Raw genomic sequence first — 12,675 nt, 5'->3', positions numbered from 1 at the left:
ACTGCCACAACCTCGATTGCTGTCATCAAGCATCTGCACCGCATCTGTGCCGAGCATGGTTTCCCGTCCACCATGGTTACAGACAACGGTCCTCAGTTTGCCAGCGAAGCGTTTACTGAGTTCTGCACAGAAAACGACATCACCCATCGCACTTCCAGTCCACGGTATCCTCAGTCGAATGGCGAAGCGGAACGTGCAGTTCGCACCGCCAAGAATCTCCTGCGGAAGGCCGAAAGCCTGCAAGATGCACTCTTGGCTTACCGCACGACACCGCTGAGCAACGGCTATGCCCCATGTCAGCTATTGTATGGCCGCCAGCTCCGTACCGGTCTACCTGCAACGACTGAGCAGCTGGAACCGAAATGGCCAGATCTCCCTAGTATTCTGGAATCGGAAACTCAGTCCCAGGAACAGCAGAAGTTGCACTACGACCAACGGCATGCAGCTAAGCCTCTCGCGACTCTACAGCTTCATGACCGTGTATTCATCACCGATCTCGAACGGGAGGGCAAGATAGTAGAGCAAGTGTCCAATCGTTCTTACCTCGTTGAGTCTGGTCACTCTACTGTTCGCCGCAATCGTCGTCACTTGATCCGACTGCCACTACCAGAAGCAGAGAAGCCGACAGTCGAGGTTGAGTACGGTGGCACAGCAGCTGATCCAGTCCGTCGCTCTGCTAGAGCTCCTCAGCCTGTCAACCGCCTCATTGAATCATGCTAATTCAGCAACGTGCCGAGACGTATCTGCCGTCGTCTCTGCACATCACTCTTTCACTGCAACTTGCTCTACAAACAATACCTACATTATCGAATAGTCTTTGGACTCCTCATCTTCTCTATTATAGCCTGTTTAATCTCAGAGGGAGATGTAGTGGATGCACATCCCACTGTTTGTCATTGTATCCTTTTATGTAACATGTATGCATTCATCCGGCCGCGCTGTGCGACATGCCAGTTGTACCGTAGGCACTTCAGCTGTACCTGCCTGCCTGGCTTTTCCTTTGATCTCTCTGTCGTTCTCTGTATTCCCACACACTTGTGATTTGTAGTAACGAAGCTAGTTACAAGATGTCTTTGGTGCGTTTGTAGAACCACTACAGATACCACACCTCACTTAATTCTGGACACAGAACTTTGAGCACATCTATCTAAATTTGGCCCAGTCAACCTCTCCAGTGGCCTACTGCTGCTCTCTGGTGGTAAGAGAGAGACCCATCCCCTCCCCCATCCCAATACAAACCCAAGAGCGTGTGACTTACTTAACACAATCAGCTGTAGAGAAAGTGAAGCGCGACCATGCCTGTTGGAACCTTCACACACGTACGTGCCACTGTCCGTCGAACGCGCGTTTCTGATCACCAAATCCCCGCTGGCCGCCACGTGCTTGTTTCCAGTGCCATCGACGGACACCAGGTAACGCTGCCTATCACCATTCTGCCCAGCATCGACGGACACCAGGTAACGCTGCCCATCACCATTCTGCCCAGCAGCACTGCTGGTGCTGGTGGTGACCACGCCAACGACTGAGGAGTTCGTGTACCAGAGTTTCTCAGCTGCGGGAAGCCCATCCATGGGGCATGGTAGTGCAATGCGCTGATCCACTGTGGCGTAGCGGACAAGCTGGATCAGGTGCTTGTTTACCACGTATGGAGCAGTTCCTGCAGAAACACAAAGAAGTGTGCGCTGTCTTCAGTAGAACACCCCTTACCAACCATTGAAGCACAACACTTCTGAACGTCAATAACAGCTAAATACATGTAGTTCCTCTTCTAAGAATGCAATTATGCGAGCTATTGCATGACGAGTATTCAAACTAGTAGGTAGGTGGACTTCAATTTATAAATATGTTGTGTCTGTTAAAAGCACTGAATAACATAGTGTACACAAGGCACAAGTATCCATGCACACACACACACACACGCACACATGTACGCACACGCACACACACACACACACACACACACACACACACACACACACACACACACACACACACACACACTGACGAGCATCCATACGTGCACCCAGACAGACACACAGGCCACACCGGCGAGCATCACCTTGGCCAGAGCAGGGACCAAATGCTGAGGCTGAGCCGTGATGATTAACAGCACTGGCGCAGACTCTATACTCAATGCCTCTTGGAATATCCACATGCACATCCACACGGCCAAATGGAATCTGGAGGTATGAAGTCTGGGTAGATGATGCAGGAATATCCGCGGTACCAGAGGCCAGGTGTTGCACACTGATGTTAAAGTATTTCACCCCGTGATGAGGCAGCGCATGAAAGAATGAGTCACTGCGGATCATCACCCGCGTGCTGTTCCTTCTCAGCACGGTCGGCCGACGCGGAACCACCGGAACCCCTGCAGGCAGGATGCAACCAAACGGAAATAGAGCCGTTTCACGTCTTTGCCACGCGACTCAATTTGCGTAGAAAGTGATCCCGGTTCAAACTTCAAAGCCCATCCAGAGCGAGCAAATCCATGCTTGCAAAGAAAAGCAAGAAAATTCAATTTGCTCACTTGGTCACGAGAATATTACGGGACACGAGAGAATCGCGCAAATCCCAGGGAGCAAAAAACGAGAGCATATACCCATAAAAAAAAGAATGTTCCCACACCGGGAATCGAACCCGGGCCGCGGCGGTGAGAGCGCCGAATCCTAACCACTAGACCATATGGGAGACACGTTGACACAAGTGAAAGTCTCATCCAAAGTCCACCTAAAACAGGTTACGCTTTGAACAAAGATCAAGCCGAAAATAAAACACGAAAAGAGCAAGTTACAAGTTACACCAAGAGTACAAAAACCCCCAGAGTGTGCAACGCCGATCCAGCTCTGCATAGGATCTTGGTCGAGCGGAATCGGATATTCTGATGTCATGCGTACACTCCACACCAGCGCAAGGCCGGTCTCGAGGCAGGGCACCATTGTTTTTGATCCGAGAGTACCCGCGACTCCCCGGGTTCCCCTCAGATGTGTACGGTATTATGACGCAAAGATCCGATTACGTTCGACCAAGACCCTATGCAGAGCTGGATCAGGCGCTGCACACTCTGGGGGGGTTATGTACTCTTGGTTACACCCGTCAGAAAGTTGCTAGTACACTATACAGTGATGTCCGGGCAGGTAGTATACATATTGATCCAGCAGACACCTAGTATACATATTGATCCAGCAGACACCTAGTATACATATTGATCCAGCAGACACCTAACACAACCACTACACCATCTTTGAGATCAACACCAGCTGATCATACATAAGCATGCAACTACACATATTTTAGGCGGTATGCGAAATGACCGTGGCTGATCGCGATGCTTTTACGGGTTTGGCGTACCGTACGCACAATCTCAAAGTTCGAATGTTCGCGCAAACTTTTAATGGTTGTTCGCTGTGGCCGAACGAACGAATACTTGAATATTCGGTATAGCCGCTGAACCAACATCCACTAGCCTGACCTGTGCGCGCGCGTGCGTGTGTGTGTGTGCGTGTGCGTGCCTGCATGCGTGTGTGCGTGTGTGTGTGTCGACACTATGCGCGACCAGATTGTTGTTGGTATTGGCGATGATGGTGCCTGCCCGCCATAAATTGCTAGCAGCCACTAGGGACCTAACATTTGCGGATGCTGTGACTGTTCGTCGGGCTGGGGGAGCCGCTGCCACGACAAACAGCAGTATCCAGGCCCGTCGCAGTGACTTTGGAGGTGAGGTGGCCATGAAAGAGGGGTCTGGGGATTGCCCACGAAAATTTCAAAAATTGAAGCCAATTGCAAGCGTTTCAGGGCATTTGGTGCCATTTCAGTGTACATTTTATGTAACTACAATGCAGGAAAGACGTTTTGATTCTGTGACACAAACCAAGATGACGCTACGATCGGGGACAAGGACTCTTCATCATTCGCCATGTTTGCGCATGCGATCATCACGCTTTGTTGCAGTGTCCACCAAAAAAAGAAAAAAATCGGCCGCAAAAGTGGGGCGGGCGGCTTCGGCCGCTCCCGGCTGTGACGGCCTTGGTATCCTGTACTTAGTATACTCTAGCCAGCTAGACGAGACGCTATGTGGAAATCTTCCTATCAGCAGGGCAAAGGGGCCCATCAGCAGAAGACATCGGGGGGATATCGGGCTCTGCATCGTCATCAGTGTCTGCTTCAGGGTCTGTATCTGCTCCACTGAGGACGTGTCCAGATTGCGGTCGGAGCTCACACGCCTATTCCCTTGCCCGGCCAGTGAACAAAAGTGCAACCGTCGCCGATGGTTGTGCGGAGGCTGTGATGTGCATGCATTCACTATGCCCAATCACAGAAGGTCCGTCCAGTCTTGAAAAACAGCTATGCCGGTATGCTCTCACACCATAATCGGATGAACAGTGCCCACGTATGCTGCTCTGCACTGATTTCTGGCCAGCGGCGTCTTGTCCATCTTCAGTTCTTGCTTCGTTGTCAACTTTGAGTTTCGTTCTATTCTGATCTTGTAAATAAAGAAGGACATATCACACAGCCGTCGGCAAGAGTCCCTAACCCAAGCGCGTCCATTTGAAATCGCCTTTCTATGGGAGAGCTGTGCGGCATGTTGCCTTACATCACAGTACACACACCTTCATGAAGCACTTGGGTTAGGGAGCATCTCATAAGTTAGCATTTATTTTGCAAACGTAACGCATTTCGAATAGACTTTACCCCCCTACCTCCCCCCTCTTTTCGAAAGTTTTGTCGCACATTTTCTGTGTTGATCTACTGTACATCTTGGTACATGTCCATGCCTCATGCTATGGCATGCTTTATATGTACATGGATTATGAATGTTTTGCTAGTGTAGTAGATCAATCAGTGACATGTACACACACAAACATAGTTCCTCCATAACAGCTGTACAATTATGTATTTAATATGTACTGCTGTAAAAGCTGGCCAGGTACACGGTTTGATCAGGCTGGTGTGACATTTGACACCTTTGAGTAGCCTGCATGCATGCAGATTGCAGTGCAGGGTTAGCTGATCTGCAAACACAGTTACACAGGTAGATCCACACCTAAAAACCATGTATTAAAACACAGTGATCTGAAGCGATCTAACACATGCACAGCACAATACTATTGTAGACTTTGAGAAAATGTGCGAACTGTCATTATTTTCTATTCGAAAAGGGCGCTACCCCCCTACCCCCGTTTCGATATGCGTTACGTTTAGAAACAAAATGCGAACTTGTGAGATGCTCCCTTAGAGGAAATCTTGCTGACGGCTGCGTGACATGTCCTTTCTATTTACATGATCAGAATAGAATGAAACTCAAAGTTGGCAACGAAGCAAGAACTGAAGATTGACAAAAATGCCGCTTGGAAGTTACGCTTTTCCTGTTGTTTGAAAATGGCGGATATTACAATTCCGTCCGAGTGTCGGGTCGAACATAAATTTCGTACTTGGAAAGTCAAAAAAAAAGAAATGTTCCCACACCGGGAATCGAACCCGGGCCGCGGCGGTGAGAGCGCCGAATCCTAACCACTAGACCATATGGGAGACACGGTGGGAAAAGTGCCAATCTCATCCAAATTCCAAATTCCAATCAGGGAGTTGTATAAACCTGAGAGAGGACGTGACAGACAAAAGCTTGGATGATGTGTGCCTCAGGACTCTTAGGGAAGCCCCTGGGTAGAAACATAGGGTTGGAAGGCATGACAAATATATCACTTGTAGTGATATCAGGTTCAAATTCACTTTGAAAGTTTCAAGTACCCTTGTACAATGGTAGTAGCGGCAAACACCAGAATAGCAGCGTGATTTTAGAGTTGAAGAAGTGTCCACACTTTATCTTTGATGACCGCCTACTAGTGCAGTATAGAGATCAGCTAAAGCGATAGGGAGATCGAAGCAAAACGACCCCATCACAAACATTCTGTTATCGGTCATAGAAATGGTGATAAAATCTCTCCCTTTCCTTCCGCTGTCAGTATATTATTCCACTTCTCACAGGCCAATAGAAAACGACGCTCTTTCGCCTGTGCCCGTACTGGGAGAAACAATGTAATTGAACTCTAAATGAATGGAAAGTCCACAAAGAGGTCGACACCAGGCACACTTACCCTGGGGCAAAGGTTCCGCCAATAATTCGTCGCTCCAGCGGGACACTCTGCCGTCAATGCTGACTGACTGTAGCTTGAAGCGATACTGGCCACTGAGCACGCTGCCGTCTTCATCGTACGTGTACGCTCCGTCCAGGATCAAGCCATCCGAGGACGCCACCGCCCCATCCACAACGGAGTATTGCTGTTCGCCGGGACGTTGACATGCCACGCGATAGTGGGACACCGATACAAAGTCCTTGTGTTCGGCCAGAGGGTGTCGTGCTTGCAGGACTAGCGGGATGCTATAGCTGGAGACGTTGAAGCCGACGCTCGGAGCTAGTGGTATAGCAGGCTCACCTGGTACATTGGACAAGAGAGGAGCATGAAGTGAACACATACATATAAATGTATAGACTAAAGTGGCTAGAACAGATGACAAGAGCTCCCGAAAACATAGTCCACTGAGGTACAAAGCTAACTGCACAGCAACTAACTTCCACGATCAACATTCCTACATCCAAGACCAGTAAATCGGCCTTAAACGTGAAACACACGGGACCCAGTCTCTGGATTCATCCAGGAGTATTGTACCTTCTCTCAAGGTTTCAAACGTGGTTCGGCTTGGAGAAGAGCTCCCGTGTATATTAGAAGCTTGAAGTGCTACAGAGTATCGCGTGCCTGGCAGAAGTCCAGTCCACGTTACCCCGCGGTTGGGGTATTGAACCTACAGCCACACACAAACAACACCAAGCTGCAAGCAAGAACTACTGCTACAGTAAAATTTGTCAAGGCGACCACCTGTCCCAGAGGACTGCTACAACCAGGACCAAGAGGCGTTATTCCCAGTACAATGACCCTGGATCAGAAGACCACCTGTTTCGCGGGGAGCACGTCTAAGGTTCCTTGAGCGGTTGCACTGCGCCAATAGGCCGATTTCCATTTGTCATCATGCTGTCATGATTCACCCAAGCCGCTGGGATCATGAGAAAGGGTGGTCCTTCGCCTACCCATTAATTGCTCCTCCATGGCATTTGCTGTACATGTTCGTTGTTCCTTTCCTCCAAGGTGTTCACGTTGTTCCCTGCTCTGAAAATGAATTCTTCCAATAATGTCTCACCATTCTTGTTAACTGAGCTAGAGTCAAACTTCGATACCAGTCTATTGGGGCGCGCGTTCTGACTGACAGGTTTCAATAGAAACTATCAAACAAATTGTTTGGGTAGACGTGTTCCTTTCTTAACCAAAGACTGAAAGACTATTTGGGATAACAAAATAGGATACGTCACAATGATAATGGCAGCCGTACCGATTTTATCACTGGGGACACTTCACACCGGTTGCTGGACGTCTCCAACAAACAGACTTCCATTGTGTAATTGGTGTCCGCTTGCGCAGCAGAGCCAGGCAGCACTACCTGGACTGTAGTTGGCGATAACGACTCCCTCAGAATGCGTGGAGGCTGCGGCGTTCCTGGAGCTAGCAATCAAAGACAAAATGAAACAATCACACAATTCACGCTGGAAACAGATCACTATAGTATCCCTAGTGATGTTTTGGCTCAAAGAGCACTACACAATGCAGTGCTCTTGGAACACAAAACTACATTAGAGCGTACGCAGGCGCAGCTGATGAGAGGTTAATTCCCCGAAACACTGTGTATTGAGCAGGGAGTGGTGCTTTCTCGCAGGTTTGCCGAGTGGATGGCCCAGCATTCTTCTCATGTGCTCCAGACGGCAGGCGTGAGTCAGTCACGTGCCAATCAGTAGGCAGGAAGCACAAGGTGCAGCACTGCGAGCAGCCACCTTCTTCTACAAATACAGTAAAAGTCGCAACATATCAGTTCGAAACAACCACAATCTTGGAACAACTCAATAACGCTTGCCACCGGTATCAAGGATATTGTGCTAGGCGTGTGTCGCTTCAAAACGGTAACAGAACATCATTCACATGTACTTCAAAGGAAGTGCATTGTACCAGGTAACCTCACATGCATGCATGCACACACTCACACACGCATGCACACACACACACACACACACACACACACACACACGCACGCGCGCACACACACGCACACACCTACCCACATGAAATACTTACCCAACGGTGGCGTAACAAAGGGTTTGCCTCTCCTCCAGGGGGACGTTTGTTTCCCACTGGAAAGCCTCCACCTCGTCAGATAATGTGTGCTCGGAATGAGGTTGGGAAGTCGAACAAATCGTGAACTAGCGCTGGAGAAAGTGTATGCACGCCAAGCACCAGTGTGTAGCTCTGATGCCGAAACGATTTCAACAGTGGCCGATATGGGCTTGCCGAACAATTCGCTGTGTTCCACCAGTGCTTGTGAGTCAATGACAGCACTCCTGGACGAGACCTGTACAATACGTGGCAATCGGACAGCCGGTAGATCATCTGCAGATAAAAGAACAGAAATCCACACATCAGTGGGGAAAACCCCTTAGTTCAAGTTCCAGCACATGTACTGAAGTACAAAAATAGTGTTTTTTTTGTTTTTTTGTATGAAGCTCTGCACCCCGGTGCATTGAGCACTCTTTCGAGGACCACACCCAACTTTCCGTGTGTACTGAAGTACCGTATTTCCCGGAATATAAGTCACACCATTTTTTTAACACTTATTAAACATCATGCCCAACAAAGGGGATGCGACTTACACCCGAGCACAACTTACTCTCGACTCCGTTGCCGGTAAAGTATTTGATTGTGTTGAATTTACGCATCATCCATGGCACATGGCACATGAGGGAGTGCATGTAAGGAATCGCACGCGCTTTCCCATACCCTGGCTTTGCATCACCAAGTTTGCAAAAGCTTCCTATCCACGGTTGAATTTCCAGCTCCAGCTGGTCAATTTCAGCTGAGGTCGAATTGGTTTTGTTTATTCCATCGTCAATCAGAGCAAACCCTTCCCACAGCTCTTGGACATCTTGTTGCATGCTGCTGCCAATGCAGTTCACAAATTTGGACGGCAAATTTTATCAGCTTTTTTGTCTGCGCCCATCAGGCCGGTGCATTCAAATTTTCCTGATCCGGAGTGGTCGGCATTTGTCCGCTCCCAAATTGCGAATGACACGCCACATTCACGAAAAGCCGCTATCAGGGCTTTATTAAGGTTCTTGCCTTCCAGAGGCTTTTTTTTGTTCTGCTCAGCCTGTTTCAATAGAATCTTCCATTAGTGCATTCGTCAGTACGTCTGTTATACGCAGAAGGAGATGCAGTTCATCAATCATTACAATGTTTCCAATTTCCATATTCACTAACGGTGGTTTTTTTGCCCGTATTTGTTCTGTCTCGCCGCGCCTGCTGTCCGTTGGTCACTTGCTTGACATATGGCTGTGTTGGCTTCCCAGTCTGCAGCTCTTCAAGCGTTCGTGCTACCGGAGGTGAGTTGAATAGATCCGCGATTGCGGTAGTATCGTGGCATTGCGCTTTGTGCACCTTGCACCAGATGCACGCATGGTTAGCGGTGGCGCTGCTTAGTCCCATGGCCATGCTCAAGAATTTCATGTCGCCTCCCATAACGATTTGGATGGGGTAGTGCTTTCCGTCGACTTCGACCCCGCCGTTTTGAATGACATTATTGATCTCCGCGAACATTTTTGTGAACACTGTTTTCGATGTGTCATACGTCTCCGGACCATTCACGACAGCAATGGCGTGGTTTCCTGCTGCACCCTCATGATTGTCTCCTCATCATTTAGCACCCCGTAAGTCATGATTACGAAGTTGCCTCTTCTCGACATTTTGGCTCCGTCTACGCTCACTTTTACCCGCAGCACTTCCTCCCCTGTGCGTGTTACGACCTCATGTTCCATTGCCGTTGCGAATTGTCGCCCGGCATTGCTTGATTGCGAGCAGGCACTTTCGGGGTTGACCTGGACCAGCTCGTTGTACAGCTCGTCCGAGCTGCAAAAGCGGTCTAGAATAAATAACGTTTTTTCTACATATGTGCGTTCTTGTTCTGTCATTGTTTCGTAAGTGTATCCGTGTTTGTCTGTGAAGTCGATTTTGTGTGTGTTTCATGCGCCGTCGTGCATCGTGAAGCATTGCAGGTTCAGCCCAAACGTCTTGGCGAACCACAGTGCCGCTTCAGCACTGGATTTTAATTTTTTTAATGTTTCGTTGCTGTTGTCGTTGGCCGACCATGTTGTGTGCCTTTCCTGTATGTGCTTCCTGCTTCTGCCTTGCAGGTATGCACTGCCGCAGCTCCGCAAAATCCCGTGCCAGGGCGTTCAGGATGGCATCGTCTACTCTCTCCTCCCCTCCAGCTTCGCTTGCAGGTTCATCTGTTGTTGACATTGTCTTCAGCTCCGTATATAGCCTTCCCGTATCTTTCTCTTCTGCCTGGTAACATTGGCACTGCTCCGCTATGTCAGCGACACTCACCTCCAGCTCACCATTCTGACTTTTTTCATTTTCTAGTTTTTGCCGTACCTCGTCAAGCTTGTGTTGCATGCTGGCCAGTTGCTCTTCATTGGTGTTATAGTCCGTGGGGTCGAGCGTCCATCGATAATGCACCGACAGAGCTGACGCACCCTTCTTATTTTCATTTCTTTTCTTTTCTTTCCATTCTCATGTGCAACTGCCCGGAACCGTGCATTGATCGTGCATTGATCTTCTTGCAAGAATCTCTCTTCACCTAAAGCACACACACACACACACACAAATGGAGACATGCTCAATCTTCAAATAATGAACTGCTTCAAATGTCCTATGTCAGCGGAGTGAGTGGCCGCGTAGCCGACCTTATGGAGACGTGATATGTGTCCCCGCAGTTCTGCCCTAAGTGGTTATATGAAAACAGCGTGTCTTGCTGTTGTTTTAGCTATCGGTCAGCATGTTGTCCTGACCTCCTAATTTATAAGAAGTCAAGTACTTGTACATTGAATGGTCTTACCTTCAACATGTTGACATGTTTCTCAAGGCCTTCGACATACTTGGGCCCCCACGATTCCAGTGTGTGGTAGGGTATATCAATCACAACGGCGTCTCCGCTAGCCGTGCAAACCAAATGCTGCCGTTCATCACATGCTGTTACCGCTGCTGGTGTTTCGTGTCCTGTAAGGAGACTGTACATGTCATGACAGTGCTTGTAGATCTACTGTCATGTTACATCATGCACATGGCCATGAGAAGTGCTTTTCTTCATCTTGCTCTTCAATGTCAAGCCAGAAACAATGGAGAAACTGCTTGAAATGTGCAAAATGAGGCGATTTCCTAGATATTTGGAGCTAGAAAGCGGGATGGACCAGCAAGCTTTCGGAACCGGTCCTTGATGAGGACAGAGATCAGACTAGCCAGGTGACAATGCTGTGGTTTGTTGGCTAACAATACTAGGGAGCTTCAGAAATGCCCATGAAGAAGGTCAATTCTTGCTATTTCCTCAAGATCACCAAGGTAACAGATCCTTTTCAGTTGAGAAGAAAATCATGATTCTTAGCAGTTGAGATCGGGTCGGTTGTTCAATGTTTTTTTTTCACTTTCGTTTTTTCCGTTGTGTAACGGTGTGTCTTGTTGGCGTGGTTCACTGGCTTGATGCCTTACGTTTCAAATATAGCCATAGTTCAGAGCAATTTTCTTCCGTCCTAGATCAATCTCCGCAGTAAACGCGCAATTTTTTCACGGAATTTCGGATCTGTGGGATGTCTTATACATGTAATTGCTGGTAATGACTGAAGTGAATACATCGAAACGGTGTGACATGGACCTGAAAAATGGGTTGCGATTTTCAATCAAGTGTGACTTACAATTGGGGAAATGCGGTATGAGATTGCAAACTACACCTATTGATGCGGGCAGGCGAACCCCAAGCAGAACACCCGAGCTTATTTGTTCTGTAGTACGTTATTCTATGTATGCCGTGTGTATGTGATGTTAGTGCATGTGTGTGTGTGTGTGTGTGTGTGTGTGTGTGTGTGTGTGTGTGTGTGCGCGCGTGTGTTTGCGTGCGTGTGTGTTGCTGCTGGGTGAAAAGGAGTCTTCGTCTCGAGTTCGGTATATCCAGTTATGTTTCCTTCGTCTACCCGTAAAATATTGTCCTTTCCCATGTACGATTATTAATGCCGTCAATTGTCTGAGTGTGGAGATGGCGCGGGGTTGGAAGCAGGAAAAATCATTCAAGTTACAACAATGGTGGTGCCACATTGGCTATTAAATAGCCATCCTTTCACATGTTTCTCTATCTCTAGCATCCAAGAGTACATAACCCCCCAGAGTGTGCAACTCCACTATGGGTGCTGTCCCGACAGAATTTCAAGTTGACGTCATTTTGATGATGCAATGCGCACTGTACACGGATTACCAGACGAATCCGGAACCTGTGGTTGACCGAAGCCGATCGATCCTGTACAAATTATTGCAAAGAAAAACGTGTGATGCGTTGACACCCGTACATATGTTGTAAATCACTGGTGCAAGGAGCATTGCGTCATAAATAATGACGTCAACTTGAAATTCTGTCGGGACAGCAGGGTATGTGGGAGTTGCACACTCTGGGGGGTTATGTACTCTTGCTAGCATCCTATTGCAGTTTGAAAGATAACTCGAGTTTGAAAGGTAACTCGAAAGATATTCGACTGTTCAACGG

General features: G+C 48.3%; 1 protein-coding gene and 2 non-coding genes across 3 annotated transcripts in view; all 3 read right to left on the bottom strand.

The window, feature by feature from the left end:
- Positions 1–12,675, bottom strand: part of LOC135817622 (uncharacterized) — a 132,697-nt gene that overhangs the window by 8,229 nt on the left and 111,793 nt on the right. Inside the window, exons 40-45 of the mRNA XM_065330848.1 lie at positions 8,172–8,483; positions 7,378–7,547; positions 6,663–6,795; positions 6,090–6,428; positions 2,060–2,368; positions 1,259–1,657 (exon numbers count right to left, since the gene is read on the bottom strand). Coding sequence (XP_065186920.1) covers positions 1,259–1,657; positions 2,060–2,368; positions 6,090–6,428; positions 6,663–6,795; positions 7,378–7,547; positions 8,172–8,483 — 1,662 coding nt within the window. The remainder of the gene's footprint in view (positions 1–1,258; positions 1,658–2,059; positions 2,369–6,089; positions 6,429–6,662; positions 6,796–7,377; positions 7,548–8,171; positions 8,484–12,675) is intronic.
- Trnae-cuc (transfer RNA glutamic acid (anticodon CUC)) lies at positions 2,617–2,688 on the bottom strand. Its single transcript has one exon. It is a non-coding gene; the product is annotated as a tRNA-Glu (tRNA).
- Positions 5,455–5,526, bottom strand: Trnae-cuc (transfer RNA glutamic acid (anticodon CUC)). The gene has a single exon. It is a non-coding gene; the product is annotated as a tRNA-Glu (tRNA).

Source organism: Sycon ciliatum, chromosome 1 (assembly GCF_964019385.1).
Source record: "Sycon ciliatum chromosome 1, ocSycCili1.1, whole genome shotgun sequence".
Lineage (NCBI taxonomy): Eukaryota > Metazoa > Porifera > Calcarea > Leucosolenida > Sycettidae > Sycon > Sycon ciliatum.
This window is presented reverse-complemented; position numbering and strand designations above follow the sequence as displayed.